General features: G+C 42.1%; 1 protein-coding gene across 1 annotated transcript in view; it reads left to right on the top strand.

The window, feature by feature from the left end:
• Positions 1–10568, top strand: part of bsnb (bassoon (presynaptic cytomatrix protein) b) — a 64669-nt gene extending 54101 nt beyond the window's left edge. Inside the window, exons 6-13 of the mRNA XM_087176033.1 lie at positions 950–3044; positions 3427–4289; positions 4552–4666; positions 4766–4912; positions 5118–5173; positions 5416–5534; positions 6036–6229; positions 7250–10568. Of these exons, the coding sequence (XP_087032159.1) occupies positions 950–3044; positions 3427–4289; positions 4552–4666; positions 4766–4912; positions 5118–5158 (3261 nt within the window). The 3' untranslated portion in view covers positions 5159–5173; positions 5416–5534; positions 6036–6229; positions 7250–10568. The remainder of the gene's footprint in view (positions 1–949; positions 3045–3426; positions 4290–4551; positions 4667–4765; positions 4913–5117; positions 5174–5415; positions 5535–6035; positions 6230–7249) is intronic.
• Positions 10569–18939: the final 8371 nt, after the last annotated feature.

The raw sequence follows: 18939 nt of genomic DNA, 5'->3' as shown, positions 1-18939 counted from the left end.
ACCTGGTTCTCCTTTGGATACTTAACAAAATCACCATGGATCTACCCAACACAACTATTTTGTAAGTAGTAGACTAGCATAGATGTCTTTTTAAGTAGTGTTTTTGATTGTAATGTTGACTGATTAGTTGACTATTCTTATCTGCATGCTGTACATGAATATTTTGCAATGAGAAAAGAAGACAGATACTGTGGTGTTTGATCAGAGGAGTTAATGGAAAATATATTTGAATGAAACCAAAAGACTCACAGCACAACTGTTTCATTGTACTTTGATATCTCCTGGCAATTTGAAAAAAAAATTTTTTACTATTTCATGCTTATGTATGTTTACATTTACTAAGGTGCTAAAAAGCACACGTCTTTGTTTAGCATTTTATTTTAATTAAAAAATTGTTATGACATTATGGATCCTGCATTTGCTAAATGCAAACATACTTATTGACACTGGTAAAGACATATTTGACTAATATTTAACTCATTGCAGTCACAATGTTATGAATGTTACTTGTTTAGGATAACAAGTAATATGGCTAAATTGTCCCTAAGGTGGTTCCACTTAGGGGTACAAGTGGGAGTATTATTATATAATAGAGGTGCTTTGAGTTGACTTCACTGACTGCCACTTCTAAACATTTTACTTAACATTGTTAATCAGGCATAAAATGAAAATCGACACTTAGCATCTTTGGCTTCAGTGAAACAACATTTTAATCAATGTAATGAAATCAAACTATGTTAATTGAACTGGGGATGGAGCTAATGCACATAGGTCAATTAACATCAAGTGGACAACATATCAGGCTGCATAGCTCTTCACTTAGGTCTGGGGATGAGGAAATTTGCAGACCCTCTGTGAGTACCCAGTGTACAGTAATGAGTCTAATTTACATAAACACATTCTGTTTATAGCTCAGTGTTTGCTGATGTGTCTCTGCCTCTCCTAGCAGATGGCCTCCCTGCAGCAGCAGCAGAACTCTCTGATGAGGAAAGTAAAGAGGACTCTCCCCAGCCCCCCTCCAGAGGAAACTCCGCTCCCCATTGTTACTCCAGCACAAATGTACAGCTCTCCTGGCATGCCCCAGAGGGTCCTACCCAGACCCACCCAGGGAGTCACCAAGGCCGGCCTGCTTAGTGAACTGAAAGCCGTGGAACAAGAGTCTTCAAAGCTCCGTAAGCAGCAAGCCGAACTGGAGGAAGAAGAAAAAGAGATTGATGCCAAGCTTCGTTACTTGGAGCTAGGCATCACCCAACGTAAGGAGACCATGGTGAAGGAGAGGGAGAGGAGAGAGCTGGCTTACCTGAGATGTATGGGTGACGCTCGTGACTACATGTCAGACAGTGAGCTCAATAACCTCAGGATAGCAGCTGCAACAGGAACCTTTGATGCCAATGGTCTGCTCACAAGGCCCAGCACTGCACCACTGAGTCAGTTTACCAATGACCTCAATGCAGCTTCTCAGTATCCCTCAACCTCATCTTATATGTCTTATTCATACCCTCAAAGTCAACCATCAACACAGCAGCCAGGCTCTGCTTACCAACAGATAGGCTTCCAACCTCCTCAGTACCCTTCATCCTCTGCACCCCAGCCAGGAACTTTCCAACCCCATCCCCCACCAGGCCCTGGCTACCAGAACCAGGGAACCTATTCCTCTCGCATTTATGCCCAGTCCTCCTACCAGCCAGACCTTGGCATGCAGCAGCATGGTCACCAGGGCTTCCATCAGCCTGGTCAGCCCATGCCAGGTCAGAGCCTCCCCTACCCCAGCCACAGCTCTTACCAACCTGGCCTCACCTACCAACCCCAGGCAGAAATCCTTACAGTCCATCAGAGACCAAGGCAAACGTCTTTGGCTGACCTTGAGCAAAAACTCCCCACCAACTATGAGGTCATCAGCAACCCAGCAGTGTCGGTGGCAACATCAGCTCCAGATACCAACTTTGGCTCAGTCTACAGCAATGCATATGGACAATACCGCCCCCCTGAGCCTGGCCTGACTCATTCTGTGGACAGCCCCACCTCTGCTTATGCTTCAGATGGTCTCTACACCTCTAACCTGGAGCAGAATATTCCTAGGAACTACGTCATGATTGATGACATCAGTGAGTTGACAAAAGACAACACTAGCCAACCCACCGATGCTTTAGGTCATCCTGTGGGAGGGCGTTATCGCACTGAGAACGGCCCTGCCCGTGGGACTGCCTATGGTAGGCCTGAGGATGAGCCTGTGGATGCTTATGGTAGACCTACAAGCTCAACAGGTTACCAAGGAACAGTAGACAGTCGCACCAGCACCACAGTGAGTGGAGGCTCTTCCTATTACTATGATGATTATAAACACTCATCACGGAGCAGCTCCAGTAGCCACAAACTCACACCCAAGAACCTCGCCCCTGCAGTAGTCTCCTCTAAACGCAGTAAGCACAGGAAGCAGGGAATGGAGCAGAAGATTTCTAAATTCTCCCCTATTGAGGAAGCACGGGATGTGGAGTCTGACCTTGCCTCTTACACGATGACAACATCAACAGGAGGCAGCTGTACAGTCGTGTCCAGATCCAAGAAGCTTCAGGATGATGTCACCTATGGGATGAAGAAGAGCGCATACGACCAGCAGAAATATTACGGCACCAGTCGTGAGGGTCTTGAGGAGGAGGACCGCATGTATAGCTCTGGAAGGTCCAGGTCTACTGGATATGGTATGGACAAGATTTCCTCCAGAGATGCCACAGGCCACAGGAGTAAATCCTATGAAAGAGATGCAATGGAGCGGTCTCAGAGAAGCGGCCGCAGTGGAAGGCCTCCCATGCGCAGCCAGAATTCAGAAGAGGAGAGCCCACTCAGTCCTGTTGGGAAGCCTGTAGGCATAGGAAGAACATCTGGCATATCAGAAGCCCATGATGTGAGAAATCAGTATGGCTCCAGCCATTCATTGCCAGATGTGCAGGACCACCACAAGAAGGACCTGCCCAGGAGTCATGTCTATAAACCAGATGACCCTTACCTTGTAGATGACATGCACTGTGCTGTTTCTGACAGTGAAGGTAACTGGTGCTGAATCATTTGTACTGCATGAAATCCGTTCCTCCCATCTTTAAAGTGTGCTGGAAAGAAACTGCATGCCAAGTGAGAAGAGCGCATATACTTTGTTTGTCTTGTCTTTTTTTTATGGACTGGTTCCTATCGAATATTAAGCCAAAAATGCCTATTTTATATTTATGTTTTGGATACATAATTTTTCAGTGTGAGGTGATATCTTCTGTTTTTTTAAGCTTTTTTTGTTGTTGTTGGATTCCTCCAAAAATGTGCATGGCTCTGGGATTTGGAGCATGTTTTCCCTGTTATTTTGCATGACTTCGATCTGCATGCTGCTCCTCTCGACATGTAAAACAATTGACTGATAATGTTTGTTTTGGTTTTGAAAAGCCTATCACCTGGGCCAAGAGGAAACTGACTGGTTTGAGAAGCCACGAGAGGCCCGTTCTGATCGCTCAAGACATCATGGAAGTGGAGGTCACTCATCGACAGGTAGGCGTAGTAAACACACCTACCATGATTATGATGAACCTCCAGAGGATTATGGTCCCCAGGATGAATACAACCAACAACGCCACTCGTCCTCCACACCGTCACGGGACCACCGTCACCACAGCGGCAGCACAGGCAGACACAGCTCTTCTCGCCACTCCTCAGAGGATCCCAGGTCCTCCCGATCTTCCAGGACACACCCCAAAGACCCATCTGGTCGCTCTGATGGCAGAAATGCCTCATCTACACAAAGAAGGAGTGGTCCAGACTCCCGTTCTGCCCAGGGAAGCCCCCGGAACTCAGGAGACTTCTCTCGTGACACCGCCTCTGGTCATCACCATGGCACTGGGGGAAGGAGCCAGAGACCCCAAGGAGATCGCACAAGCTCCAGGAGGCAGGATCCCTCTGCAGCAGGGCCTAAACCAACGCAACAGCAGCAGCAACAGCAGCAGCAGCAGCAGCAGCCCCCCCCTCAGGGCCATGCTGGGCAGCAACGGTCAGGTGGTCAGGGTCAGTCTGGGAGACATCCAGGCTCTGAACCACTTGATATCACCCAGCAGGTCCAGCAGCAGAGTGCACAACAACAACAACAGCAGCAGCAACAACCACTGCAACACAGCCAGACCTCTCAGAGCAGCCAGCCCACAACAACCACTGCAGGAGCAGGACCAGCACAACAGCAGCCCAAAACCGGCCAAACCCCACCACAGGGACGCCAGCCAGGAGTAGGGTCTGCAGCTGGGCAGCCGGCTACTACAGCGGTTAGTAGACCTGAGCATGGTTTGATTTTACCTATACAGAGTATACTGACATTATGTTTTTAAGGATGTGATGCAATCCTGTGGTATTTTCTACAACAATCTGACTATCTTAAAAAAGGTTTGTAGGCATTATATGGAAAACTGGAGAAGGGAAATCAAGAGTTACACTTCAAATCATAGAATATGATGTCAAGTCTAGAATAATCTATATAGTAGCAAATAAAACTTAACTTCATCCTTGTCTCTACTAAATCTTCTGCAGGCAAAAATGGACGCTACACCTGCAGCAGCAGCAGCTTCGGGAATGAAACCTACAGCAGCAGTCCCAACCGCACCTCAGCCTACCAAAATAGCTACACCTCCTCTAACAGGCATTGGTAAGTCTCAGTTCCACTGCTACCATAAACCACACAATGACCACAAGCTAATGATGACATGTGGGGATGTGTGATGGTTATGTTGTTTGTTGTTTGCAGGCTCCAAGGCCGCCCCTGTTGGGATTGGTAGCAAACCCGGAGGTATAGGTGGCGCTGCAGCAGGACCGGCACCTGCTGAGGGGGAAAATGTACTCACCAAAATCCTGCAAGGAGGGGCAGCAGAGCAGGCGGGAAAACTGGGAGATGGTACAGTCATGAATAAATAAATGTTTAAAATTGTATTACTGCTTATCTTTGTTAAATCTTTACCTTTACCTTTTATTTTAAAAGTAGTAGTAGTAGTAACAAAGCAAAAATGAAGACAGTGGAATTCCTTGAATGGGCATTTCACTGTTTGGGGTAGGTTGTTTTCTCATTTCTATATTCACTTCCTTCTCTTTGTCACCCACAGCTTTGACTGGCCTCGGGAAGAAGTTCACTTCATTTTGGTGAACTAATCAGAGGAGGGTAGGTGAATTCAAGTTTTCAGTGAAAATTACAGGGAACTCAAACTGTTTTCGTTTTTCAAACTTCTAATTTAGAAGGATGGATTGATTTTAGGATGGGAAGCAACAGATAGCGGTCTGCTTATCAACAGAAATGAGGAATTAAATTGTGAATTGAACCATGGATATATGGGAAATGATAGTGTTTATGTCTTTATTGTTTCACTTTAAACTTACTTTGAATTAATTGTGCTTTTTTTTCAGGGTATCCAGAGTTGAAATGAGATGGATTGGTAGCTTTGTACTTGAAAAACCTATGAAACTGCATTAAATACATTTCACATTACAGAGGAAATAGAGGAAGAGAGATCTTGGGTGCATCAGTGAGTATCTCATTAACTCTTCCTTATCCTTTGAGAAATTGTTACTTTTTTTGGACATGTTTAAATTATTTTGGGGTGGGCTACGTCTTTATAATAAATATTGTGTCACCTGCTTCACTAAGCAAGTAAAAACCATGTCATCGTAGGAAACTATTTAAAAAATGTATAATACGTTTCTTCACTTTTGTGACATTTGCATCCTATAAAATAGATGCAGTAACTTGTTAAACATTGTTGATGGCTGGGTGATACTTTCCATTTTTACCTGGTGAATCGTAGTTTTATTTAATGCACTCAAGACTCCAAGCTGTGAAAACATAGAACGCTGTCACACTTTGATTAATGGATTACGTGTTTTATCAGATGGATATTTACATAGATTAGCATAGTCCATGTCTGCATAATGAGATGACTCAAGTGAAGTGATGACTCATTAAATGCTGTGATTGTAAATTCGGACTGATCTGCTGTACCTTCCCCTTACCCCAAATTACTGAACAGAGCTGGAATCAAAGGATGCCTTGTCAGCACTGTATTCCCCAGACGCGGGCACACGATTGAAGTGAATTAAATAAGGGTGATCGCTTCGTCAGCACGGTGTTACAAGACATGAGCAGAGGTCTGAAAGTAAGTGGGTGCCTTGACAAAACTACAGTCCCAGAATGATGATAGTGGAGACATCTGACGACTCACTGGTAAGTAACTAAAATGCATAACTTTTGCTTTGTTGTTGGTTATTTGTTGGTTGTGTTTTTGCTTGCATCAGCATTTTATTTCAATGGTTCACTGCTGTGTCAGGTCAGGTAATTAAAGTCACAGTTTGCCTGAACTTTGTGCTGGAGAGGTGAGAGGCCAAAGCCAAGAACAAGGGAGGTCAGCACTAGTACGCTTTACCTTCTGACTCCACACACTTGCAATAATCTGGGCCAAGCACACTGGGCTATAATTAGCCTGAGAAGGCTAACTGTGGCTTGGCTTTAATGTCACACACGCAAAGACACACAGGGACAAGAGCACATGCAGGCGCACAGAATCATGACTCATGGAAAGCATTACTCATTACATGGAAGAATAAACAAATGAACTAATCCCACTCAATGGAGTGGAACTACAGAGGCGCAAATAAAGCAGATTTCAATGCACTTTATTTAGCTTCTGTCAAAACACATACTGTGACTTGCACAGGATGAAGTTGTGCCTCATTTGAATGAAGGTCTCTCATTCAGCTGTTACGTTGTCTATGTTGACACTTGCATTAATATCAGTGGCCGTGTCAGTCTTCTCCATGTCTCTGGCCTGTCTGAGTACTCAGAGGGGGAATGTGGAGATAAACCCGACTCAGTGCTTCTTGGAGCAGCAGGCCAGCCTGCTCAGCCCAGTGGATTACTGCCGATACCAGCAGGGCTGTGATTGGTTGGAGTATCATAGGAAGTAAGGGGGAGTAGGCTGGCAGAGCTGTAACATAAACATAGCAGAAGCTTTCAGCCTGTGTCAGTGAGCTGTGTAATGGCCATTGCAGAACACAGATTATTTAGAGGCTCATATTAATTTAAAATACAGTTTTTAATCTTTTTCTTTTTCACTTTTCCATATTGGTATACTGTATGTTGCAGCATTATATTTTGTGTTGGCATCAGGTCTGGTAGATTTGATGTTGTGCATTAACAATTAATTTGTTTCTGCCAGCATTCACATCTTCACTGTCTTTATTACAGGAGGACAACAACCGTCTATAATGTGGATGCAGTGAGGCGGAGGAGAGTGGGGGAAGGGGGACTGGAATCCTGCTTCCGCTCCTCTTTTAGAGAAAGTCTCCTGGGACCTGTGAGACAGTGAAAGGCCTGCTAACTGAGGCACCTGGATATCATGGGAGAATTTCAGCGTGTTTGGCCGTGCATGTCCGTGGTTTCAAACATCTCGATAAAGGAAGCCTCACAGCGCCCTCTACAGGGATTTTGAAGGAACACAACTCATGTCTGAAGAGTGCATTTCTGGCAAGGATTTTTGATTCTGTATTGATGTCCTCAGAGCCCAGAGTTAAAACACAGTGAAAAAATAAAGAAGATAGATTTTCATAGGTTTTCCTCGTACCAAAGATACCAATCTTAGCCCACAACGATGCCACATAGAAGACGAGGTGTATCACGGCAATGACAACCAAACTGATGATTCCACTACAATCCTTGAATGCTTGGTTTCTCTGGTCTCTACAGTACATTCCAGTATAGGGAATTTGACCCTTTCTTTGAATGTGTTTTTATTTCTCCTCTTTTTCTTTTGATGTCTACAGAATGCATTGTGTAAATGTGGACATGAGAATGCACGCACAAATATTTGAAAAACTGAAAAAAAAAAAAAAAGAAGCCCATTTTTCACCACCTATGAGATGCCACCAGTCATTAGCTGTAGGTGTTTAGGGAAGGGAATTACTACCAGTGTGCCCACAAGTGTGAGAATCACACAGATGAGAGGACCAAATGAAAGAGTGGCCACGGCTCTTTATTAGCCATCGCAAAGCCATCGTTATAGTCAGTCCCAGAGCATTCTGGGACTTTGTCCTTTTTATTGATTTGTCTCATCTTCTAGTTTCTTTTCATTTTTGCCTGATATTCACTGAATGGAAGAGCCTTATTCAGTACATGTTTTTACTTGTATACCTCATATGTTTTAAATCGTCCATATCATCATGCATTTCTTTTTACACAACTGTATACTATTGTATGTACATAAAACAAATCCAAATCAGAGATATAATGATGTAAATTTGTCTTTTGTGTATTTATGGAATCACTTTCTGGTGACTTTCTTTTCTTTCTTTTTTTTTGTTGTTCTGTGTTTTTCTTTGGTAAAACTTTATATTTTTCACTTTTGATTTGTTTGAATCTGTTTTCTTGCATCAAATAATTTGCTTGTTGATTTTTAAAAGCAATAGCATGCAGAAAATGGTATATAGCACAATGGTATAAATATTGTTTAAATTAGTGATGGGAAATATCAAACACATCTGTCGATAAATAGCCGTAATACAATTTGTCAGAGGGTTTACAAACACAGTACCGTGTCCAGACGTGCATGTTATGTGCAGATGCATACGAGCATGCAGACAGGTACGAACACACTCACACAGACACTCTCTCTCTCTGTCTTCTGCAAACACATATACACACACACTGTACATGTTACACATTTTGCGTCCAAGTTACATTCAGAGCCAAGGTTAATTTAGTTCTCCACTGAACAGACCCATTAACCTCCTGCTGATTAATGTGGTTACTTATTCACCAACAAGATAATCTCACTAACAAGCTGGGCCCACTGCCTCTATTTGTGACAAAGACACACACACATACAAACACACAAGTGCACACGATCATACACACACACACACACACACACACACACACCTGAGCATACAGATATAGGAGAGGATGAAAGCAATTATCAATTTTAATGTTCTATGCAATGACTCATTTTGAACCTGGAAGTGATTCAGCCTAAAACAGTTTATTATCATGACTGTATTCACAAGAAAAACAACAAAATTATGAACTAAAATAGTAAAAAAAAAAAAAAAAAAAAAAAAAAGTCATGAAAATGTTTTTACTTAGCAACTTGTCTGTATGAATTTGAATATTGAATATTGAACTAGAATTGTTTTTATTTTCGTGGCATGTTTTCACCCCTCACACCCCACACGGGGGACTTGTTGCCAAAGGGTAAACTGTGTAGACTGTCGGTTCTGAATGTCTACCATCATGTCGCTTTGAAGCATGGGTTTGCTTGGCTTTGTCTGGCTGTTTGTAAGCCCTCATTCAGTTTTCGTGCGTTTTGGCTGACCTGGGCACCTCAGTGTTTGGCTTGCAGTGACTGTCCGTGCGGCTATAAACCTGTGATACAGATGGTCAGCACTTCTCATTAATACGTGTCAGTGTACATATTGAGTGTCAGTATAACCTGTGGGGTGAATGGAATGCTTCTATCAGATATTTCATTGTTGACTAAACCACTCAGCAGCCAAGCCATTGGAAAGGTGCATGATTACATCTTATATTCTTGGAAGTTGTACCTGAATTAAAAATAAAAAATAAAAAAAAGGAAAGGCATGATTTCACTAAGGTTTCAAACCTTGACTTTCACAGGCCAACGTAGAAAATATTGACGAGTAAAATGTTCAGCCAGTCATTCACAAATCAGGGCATGTCATTTTGAAAGCACAAGCCTGACTGGTAGCACTTGCTTCTCGATTTAACACAGAAATATGGGGGTTGCGTGCCTCCAACTAAATAGTGTGAGATCTGTATCAAAACAAGAGGTGGAGATGCTATCTGGTCGATATGAGGTGCATGAGACAAAACAGCCTTCAGTGCAAACGTACGGATTTACAGAGAGGCAGACAGACACACATTCTTACTGTAAATACAAATTAATTCTTCTGTACAGCTCTGGAGTTTTGAGTACGGCTGTCATGTGCATCCCCATGCCGTATTTGCTGCCAACTTTTGTGTATAAAAAGAATATTTATTACCACAATAATGAGGATAATGATGAAATTAATGATGATGATTATTATTATTATTATTGCATAAGCATAGTGTATGTGGCTGACTCGTATTGACTGTTTACAACAGTGGAACAAAACTCATATTCAGAAACATATCCAGTCTGTGTAGAGTTTCTATACATATTGTGTATTGTAAAACAAGAGGGAAAAACCTCCACGGCAATTGCAGAGTAGAATGCCTTTGTCAGACTGTCAGGAGGTCTTGATTTGATGGATACGATCTGCAAAGTGATGAAGGTTATGGGAAGAAGCTGAAAAAAAAGAAACAAAAAATCTGGAAAATGTCATTCACTGTTGTAAGTGCAATGGGCAAAACGTCAGTCGTGTATCCATTGTGAAACCTTGTGTTCTATTCAGTGTATTCCTGTAAACAGATAGAGTAAATTTTGGTGCATCATGTCAAGTAATGTGATTAATGAAAATATTGACCCTGCAATTTCCAAACAGAGAAAAGAATAAAAAGAAAAGGAATATATTGTGGTTATTGTCTTAAGTCTGTGTGTGTGTCACCGATTTCCTTGCAGTACAGATAGAGACACTTGGTAGAAGTTGTGTAGTAGCTTTGCTGCAGACAGAGGGGAGCTCAAGAATAAAACCTCGAAGGCAACGAAGACTGTTCAGATAAGACCAGGCTTTACGTGCTGAAGCGGTGATGACTTATCCCAGTGTGGGAGGTAGGGAGGCAGGAGCAGTGTTTGCCAATGCATGGGGAGAGATGGAAGTATGACTGTGAGGATGTGTGTGTGTATGTCAGCCTGCATGTGTTTGTGTCAGGGAAAGAGAGAATATTAAATAAAAATAAAAAATAAAATACTGTAGTTTCTAGTCATCCTCACTTTGTCCTCTATTCTCCAAAACATTGAATTGAAAATTCTTAACCTGATGTGTCAAGGTGTAAATATGCCATTTAGTGTTTATCTGCTGCCACACTGTTACAAATACAGCTGCAATTGGAATTACTGAAGAGTGCTGTCATAAAAGTTTTTAGTCATTCAAGCGATTCTTTAAGATATTACGAAGTGGTGAATCGATAGCATCTGGACGTGCTGGTAAATCCTCAAGATGTTTATCCGAGAGGATTTGACTGGTGGGGAGGCCCAGATGTCAATGGTCCACAGAGGTTTTAAAGCACTCAGTATGCTACAGACGAAGTGCTTGCCAGATCTTGGTATTCTTCATGTCAGTGTGGTGCATATATTATGTATCTTCGCTTATGGCAAATATCTCCAGAACCCACTGACTTACCACTCGTTTATGAGGAGATCTTGCAGTATATTCATGCTGGCACTGCAGTGCAGTTCTGGTATTAACTTACCAGCAGCCTGAGCACACAGGATGCCATGTTTCTTTATTGTGCTTGTATGTGTGGCACCACAGCACAGTGGAGGACTACTCCAGCGTAAGTTGAATGGGCCATTAGGTTACTATGAAATCACAAACCCATTCTCCAGCTCCCCTTTCCCACATAGTAGGGCATCAATATTCACATCTGCAGCTCTTGGCTGCCCTCATCAGGTTAGGTACATAATTAAAAGCACAGTAGACCAAGTAACTAAGTTTTAAATTGACCTAATTGTCTATTGAATATGATCTGTCACATATAACACTATTGCTGTCACAGTTTCATTAGTCGAAGGAATAAGGAGCTATAAGTGTGTGTGTGTGTGTGTGTGTGTGTGTGTGTGTGTGTGTGTGTGTGTGTGTGTGTGTGTCATTGTTAAACAACAAAATGGTTGTCAATTGAAAAGGGAGGCCTCCCCCTTCCTGTTAATTAAAGGTAAATACGACATTAAAAATCTGAACTAAGTCTTTGAAAGCTGGAGTCATGTTGGCTGATGGACAGTCAAATTCAATATGGAACAATTGAAAGTGTTGAGTAGGGGGTGATGGTAAAGAAAGAAAATAGCTCTTTATAATACAATCAGCTGGGATCCTGTAAATGCAAAACAGGACGAGGCCTTAAACTGAACTTAAGTGCTACGTCCTTGATGCTAATCCAGAATATAAAGTGTTCAATTATAATTGCATGGACTACATAGTCAAAGACAACACTAGGATGTGAAAGGATTAAATTGAACTTTCACCCAACTCTACTGCTAAAAGAAGGTCACTGGTTTCTTTAATGATGTCAGTCTCTGTACTTTGCACTGAACAGCAAACCAAACTAGATATGAGCAAAAAAACCTAATGAGGAGGAAGTTTTCCCTGGGACTTATAGGTCTAGAATCTTCTGTTTTTTTAAATGTGAGGTTGAACTGTGAGAAACAACATTTTTAGAGAACAATTGATCCTGCTGTACCGTATCATAACCAGCAAGACTTCAACAAGCTATTTCAAAAGGAGCAATTTATATGGCAAGATGTTCATACATAATATGTATATTTATTATTTTTAAAGATGATTGAGACATAGCTTCTCAAAGGTTAAAACACCACTAAAATTTATCTATTAACTAGACCATCATGACCCATCATTGGCAGTGTTGTAAAGTCTTAAGTGCTCCATCTATACGCTAACACAGATTTATTGCTGGGCCCAGCAGCCAAATCTACAGCAAAGGGGGTCCAACCTTTTTTCCTCCAGGTCCATCTAATGAATCATATTTAACATCATAATAATACATATAAAACTTCTGACCCCCCCAACCCCCACCTCTCTCATAATTTGTTGGAGGTCAGTTACTCTATAGTACTTTACAGATATTGTTGGTCTTAGATGCTTCTCTTCCCGTCTCCCACTGCAGAGCAGGTGAATGCTTGTATACAGCAGGTTGATTAATTGTTATTATTGTCCTCAGTTATTAGTCACTTGACATAGATGTCCTCTTAAGGAGATAAAGGTAAGTCATTATGGTATAATTGGGATTCTTGCTTTCATCCATTTCCTGAAAGCCATCACGGGAGCCTTAGCCTCTGAGCGAGGATTATTTTCCCCAGCAATGACGGCAGAAAAAACGCTTTGTGAGTCATCCTCAAGTGATGGGAAGTGTGACATATAGAAGTAGAAGAAGCGAGAAGGCAGGGAGTGACCAGAAGCAATGACCACTCATCCCACAAATTAATACTGTGTCATTGTTACAGCCAGAGTGCACTCACACATGACCAGAATTGAGCTGACTCACTGTACTACAAGCAGATGATGTGGTTAACTTTTTTCTTGATGCAACTGCAACATTTCAAAGAGACACTTACCTCTCTTAACAAATGAGAAACCTTTCTGATGTAGAAAAGTAGCCTACAAGCAAAAGGTGATTAAAGAGTCTCTTAACAAGTCTTTGATGTGTTTAACCACACCACGAGAGGCCAGCAGAGAGCAGACCCACAACCCTATCAGCCCTAAATATGTCCAGACCCATCAGGCTGTTGAGCAAAATGACAAATGAATGGGGCTGAGGGAGAACTGGCTGCCCAGGTTTTCCTCCCTCTCCTGTCACTCACAGTCTTAATCTGCTTGCTTGCAAGTCCCAGAGACTGCATAATCAATGCACATCCCTTTAATAATTTGTGCTATTTTGATTCACTGGGAAAAGGGTTTTTAACTTAAGTTATTACTTATCATCATCCTTTTGTGCTCAATTAAGAATTGGTTGGTTGTAAGCAGATACAATGGAGAAAACTGAAAATAACTAACTAGCTATAGGCTGGGTAGAAAGCTTGGATTATTACTCAGTAGCCAGTTTTTGCAGTGTTACTTAGCTCCTCTTTGCTGGAGCTACCACAGAGTCTTTATTGAAGGAATCTTCATAATCAAAACTCTACTGTGGCAAGCGAAACTAGCTTGCTGCAGCAGGATCCACCATATTGCACAACAGTTACAATCAGATAACAGTGAAAATACATATACAGGAGTTCGGAGGAGTAATACAATTATTAAAGCAAATAAATATATGAATGCATATAAATTTTTTATATTCTATTGGAATTTAAAATGGCTACAATGAACATCTTTATAATAGCAGATCAGCTGTGTGTATGTTAAAATGGGTGTTCATTACAGTGTTAAACCTACAGATAATATGTTTGAAGTGCCTTTCACATTAAAGGACCAGTGTGCAGGATTTAGGGGGGGTCTATTGGCAGAAATGGAATATGATATTTATAATTATATTTTCATTCGTGTATAATCACCTGTATCTAAGACTCATGTTTTGTTAGCTTAGAAAAAGCCCTCATATCTACTTGGGGAGCAGGCCGAAACTAGCTGGTCAGCATGCCATGACCAATTAATAAATTAATTTAGAAATGTGCTACTTTGGCTCTGGTGCAACTGTCTCTCTGTGTCTATAGTTACCACTCTGTGGTCTGGAGCAGTGTCCTGCCCACAGCACCATCTGATTGGTTACGTCATGGGTAATAGCCTGCACTGAAGGCCACACCACACTCTGATGAACAAGTCCATTTGTTGATCCAAGACACATCCAGTAAAAGAGAGACAGGGAGAGAGAACTCATCACTAACTTCTAAGCTAACTAGCAGATCTTAATAGCATCTAAACAATTGCTGAATTTGTGAAAGTGCTTCAGCAGAACTAGTGTTTTAATAGCCAAAAAAGTGAGTGACTGTGTTTATTTACCCCAGCAGCCTCTAGTTGGCTAGTTCAGAATGACTTAGGCACTGTTGCTGTTCTAGCTAACAGGAGCTAACCAGTTAAATCTGACAGCAGCTGTTGAGCTTGCTGTGTAAGAGAGGCAGGGAGTACATGATTGGCTGAAAGGCAACAAGGTGGTGACAAACCCACTCTCATGAAAAGTGACATCATGAAATAAAATGAGACATGAAAAAAAAATGTCACTGGGGAAAGAAAATGCCACAATGAAAAAACAGACTTTTGGAAAAGGGTATTTTGAAATAAAAAATCAACTCCATTGATATAAATGATGATCATGAAATACATTTCATAGCAATAAGTTGAGTTTTAATAATTTCTTAAATGACTGGTAAATTTATATGTCACAATCATATAGTTATTTTTGTCAAAATTATTTATTCTTCTATTTAAAAGCAAACACTGAGGATCCATAAAACAATAAAACCATTAAAAGCATAACTGATATGAGTATCTTGTATCCTGCACAATAGAACATATCTATTATGTGAAAATGTTATCTTCCAGATGTTGTTCCTTTCATTTGTGGCTGTACATCAAAATTTGTTGTGTAGTCATATTGACTGTTGTTGTCTCGTGCCCTGTAAGCCAGTGCAGGCTGGATATCATGTTGTGCAGGACATGAAAATATACTTGTGGATGTGTGTGTGTGTGTGTGTGTGTGCGTGTACGTTTGCATGCAAAAGAGCACCTCTCAGAAAAATGTGTCTAATATTGACACTGAGACTTTTACATCTCTGATATCTTTTGAGAAGGCAAGGGTCTGATTCTCTGTCTAATTGATTAATGGACAATTAATTCTTTCTTACTCCACAGAAGTATAATTTGTATTCATTCAGACATTGATACTGACAAATCTGAAGAAAATGGAAATTTCTGGTAGCATTTCACACATTGACAAAATGAACGCTTGGGCACACAGGAGCATATTGCAAGTCAAATTGTGAGAAGGAAAAAAAAAGAAGCCTCTGCAACGGCTCTAATGCCCTGAAAGAGACAAGCAGATCTACAGTAACCAGCCACCACTCACACGCTGCCTGTTGGTGGGATCTCATAATGGAAATATAGAGGAAAAAGGTATTCAATCAAATGGAGCTCAAAGAGCCTCTAACTGTACCCAATCCCCACTTCCTGTTCATATAACCTTGTATGTGTGCATGAGACAGAAAGAGAGAGGGAGACAGAGAGAGTCTATGTGTGTGTCTGTGTCTCTGTGTTTGTGTTCAGGACATAGAAATGCTGATTCCTCTCCTTTGGGCCCTGTCAAGCACACTTAGCGTCAGTGTTTACAATGCAAAATGGGAGAAAGTCCCTGTAAATTCCAGGAGGCCTGAAGGCAGGTGAGGACAGCAGGAAGACAGGAGCCAGGGGGACATTGTTCTGTTTTGGAAAAGTCTGCAGGGCTGTCTCTTTGAACACTTATGAAGGATGTACTCACCTCGTGGTGAAAGTCACAGTGTGTGTTGTCGTCAGTATAGATTGTTTCATGCTGCAACAGAAGTTCCTCTGTCAGACCTGCTCACTGTATATGTGGTTACCTTCAGGCAAATCATATTTGTAATGCTGTCCAGCTGTTTGCTTTAAAACAAGAGACTATCTGTCCTCTTCTGAATTCTTCAAACATGAGGGACTACATTTGACATTTTGGGAAATACATTTGTAGGCTTTGTTGCTGACTTAAATGAGAACATTAATACCAAAGTCAAGCCTGTATGCTAAATTTGAAGCTACTGCCTTGAGTCTTGTCGTCACTATGAGGTTACCAAGCAACCATCTGAAACTCCAGCCAAGAAATAATCCAGCACAAAATCCCATCAAAAAGCACAATGTGTGGTTTTTATACTTTGTTTTTTGTACAGATTAAACAGAGGAGATACAGTCTAATATGTTAATTACTCAGGTTTGGAGGTGCTGATGGGTAGATTTTATTAACTTTGGGAAGAGTGAGGCTCTGTGTTGTCTGTCTTTGTGCTAAGACTGTTGACTGTAGCCTCATGTTTACCACTCAGGCAGGAGAGTGGTATTGATCATGTAACACTCGGCAAGAAAGAGAAAATGTGCTTTTACCAAAATGTCTTCAATTTGAATTTTTGATTTAGCTTTTTTTCCTAATAATCCAAATCTCATCTAAACCAAACCTAAAATACAATATTAGCATGACAGACAATGTTCTAGTATATGACATGCAAGTCAAAAGTGTTTCCTGATTGAGAGCTCAATGTACTACAAACTTTTATTTCATCTACTCCTGCACACTTCAGCCTCTTTCATGCAAACAGTGTTGGGGTAATTTTGCTTCCTTTCCTTAGCCAATAAGAGTCAACTGGATCAGCTGTGCAAGAGTAGTGATGGAGCAAGGAAAAAAAAAAAAAAAGAGGCAGATAAGGACAAAAAGGTATTGTAACCCAGAGTAGCGCCTGTCAGGCGTGCAAATCCCCCTCCTTTGCTAGTATTAGCACAGCTCCATCTCTTGGTGAACCCCTAAACATTAGCCATCTATAGGGTGAGAGTCTGTTTTGGTGCAGCACCACCACAGGTTGCACCCAGAACATCACCTCAGACACCCAGTTCACAACCTTGCCTGGTCCCTGCCAGTGGCTCGCGTCTGGTCACATAGTAGCTCCTTTCCGCCTGACTCAGGGTGCGGCTGAGGGATTGGCGGGCATCGTGGTAGGCCAAGACAGGGTCGAGTGAAAGCTACAGCCAGGCATCATTCCAGTTGAATGGTAAACCTTTGTCAGTCAGCCGTGGAGTGGGTTGGCCAGTTATGTATGCCCCCCAAGTGGTAACCCACCGTGACGTCACCCATTGGTTTGTAAACAAGCATTTTGAATCCAGAAGTCTGCATTTTGGCCATCGCCATCTTGGTTTTTTGAAACCAGGAGAAACCATATTTGCTCGAGAGGGTGGAGCTGAGGAAGAGTGAGGGGTGGAGCTGACCCGAGAACCGAGGACACTATGCACGCCCACCTACACTGGCTACATGACGGCAACAGGCTCCTGGATACGTGGTACTAAGTCGCCAATAACACAGTTAGCATTCATTGCCTCTGCAGCGCCATGGTCAGGGCGTGGAGTTCCTGCTGCGTTGTTGAGGCTAGGTCAAGGAGCACCTGCAACTCTTTTCTCTCCAACGCCAGGGCCAGGTGGGTGGCAGCTTCTTTGTCGCTCCAGCTGCTGAGCCGTGCTACTAGCTGGACTTGTTAAAGAGCTCTACCTGTGTCATCCCATTATACTTGGGCAGCTTGGCTGGCGTTCTGGGTGCAGCAGTGGGGTGCAGCAGGATGGGTGTAGAAGCCGGTGGTGCTGGTGCATTAGCAGTAGTGGCAGTGATGGGCGGCAGCAGTTTGGCGTCAGGAGCAGTCAGCAGGTTGTCGCTGGCAGAAGTTACCTGCAGAGTGGAATGAAGGCTTACACCTGGTCTTGTCAGCTGGCATCCCCTCTGGGACTCCAACATTATCATTTTATTTAATAATACGATAGTCTACTGTCTTATTGGTCTTACAGCGACCACCCTCCAGTCGCTGCAATACTTTATTCTGAATAAGGCCATTTTGCATGAGTACTTACTATTGGTATTTGAAGTGTAATTTGATGCTAATACTTTTGTACTTTTATATATATATATACAATTTTGAATGCATGACTTTTACTTTCTTTGTTTGTTTTACTCAGTAAAAGCAGCAATACCAAGTAAGATATGAGCACTTCTTTCACCTACTTCTCTAACCTACAGCATTACATAGGCATAGCCTGCTGTGAGTGATGCATAGCGTGGGAGGAAGTGCTGCCTGCGAGTCTAATTTTAGGGCAAAATATTACCTCAATCCATAAATTTAGACACTATTGCTAGCTCTACCCGTACAAGTTTGGCTACTCAGACTCACCCATATAATTTCAAATTAGACCCACCCATCCTGACATGTAGGCCACTGTATCTACATCACAGTAACATGTAAACACCGGTGAATAAGTGATCGGGGACATTTAGTGCCAATAAGCGAAAGCCTACATATATATGTAAAAAAAAAATCCAAACATAACCAGTTAATGTGAATGGACAGGGTCAATGATTCCCATTTGGCACCAAGATGATGTGAAATTCAGTGCAGGCCGCTCACTGCATCTCATCCGCCCATCCCCTCCTGCCAGCTGCCACTTGCAGTAGTGGTGATGCTGCTCCCTGGTGTGTAGAGGAGGAGAGAGAGCGTGTCCGCTGCCCAATGACAGCGCAGGATG

This window comes from Seriola lalandi, unplaced genomic scaffold, assembly GCF_002814215.2.
Source record: "Seriola lalandi dorsalis isolate HSWRI2012SDOR001 ecotype SW California unplaced genomic scaffold, Sedor1 jcf7180002054522, whole genome shotgun sequence".
Lineage (NCBI taxonomy): Eukaryota > Metazoa > Chordata > Actinopteri > Carangiformes > Carangidae > Seriola > Seriola lalandi.
Note: the sequence above shows the minus strand (reverse complement) of the source record. Positions and strands in the feature narration are given on the sequence as shown.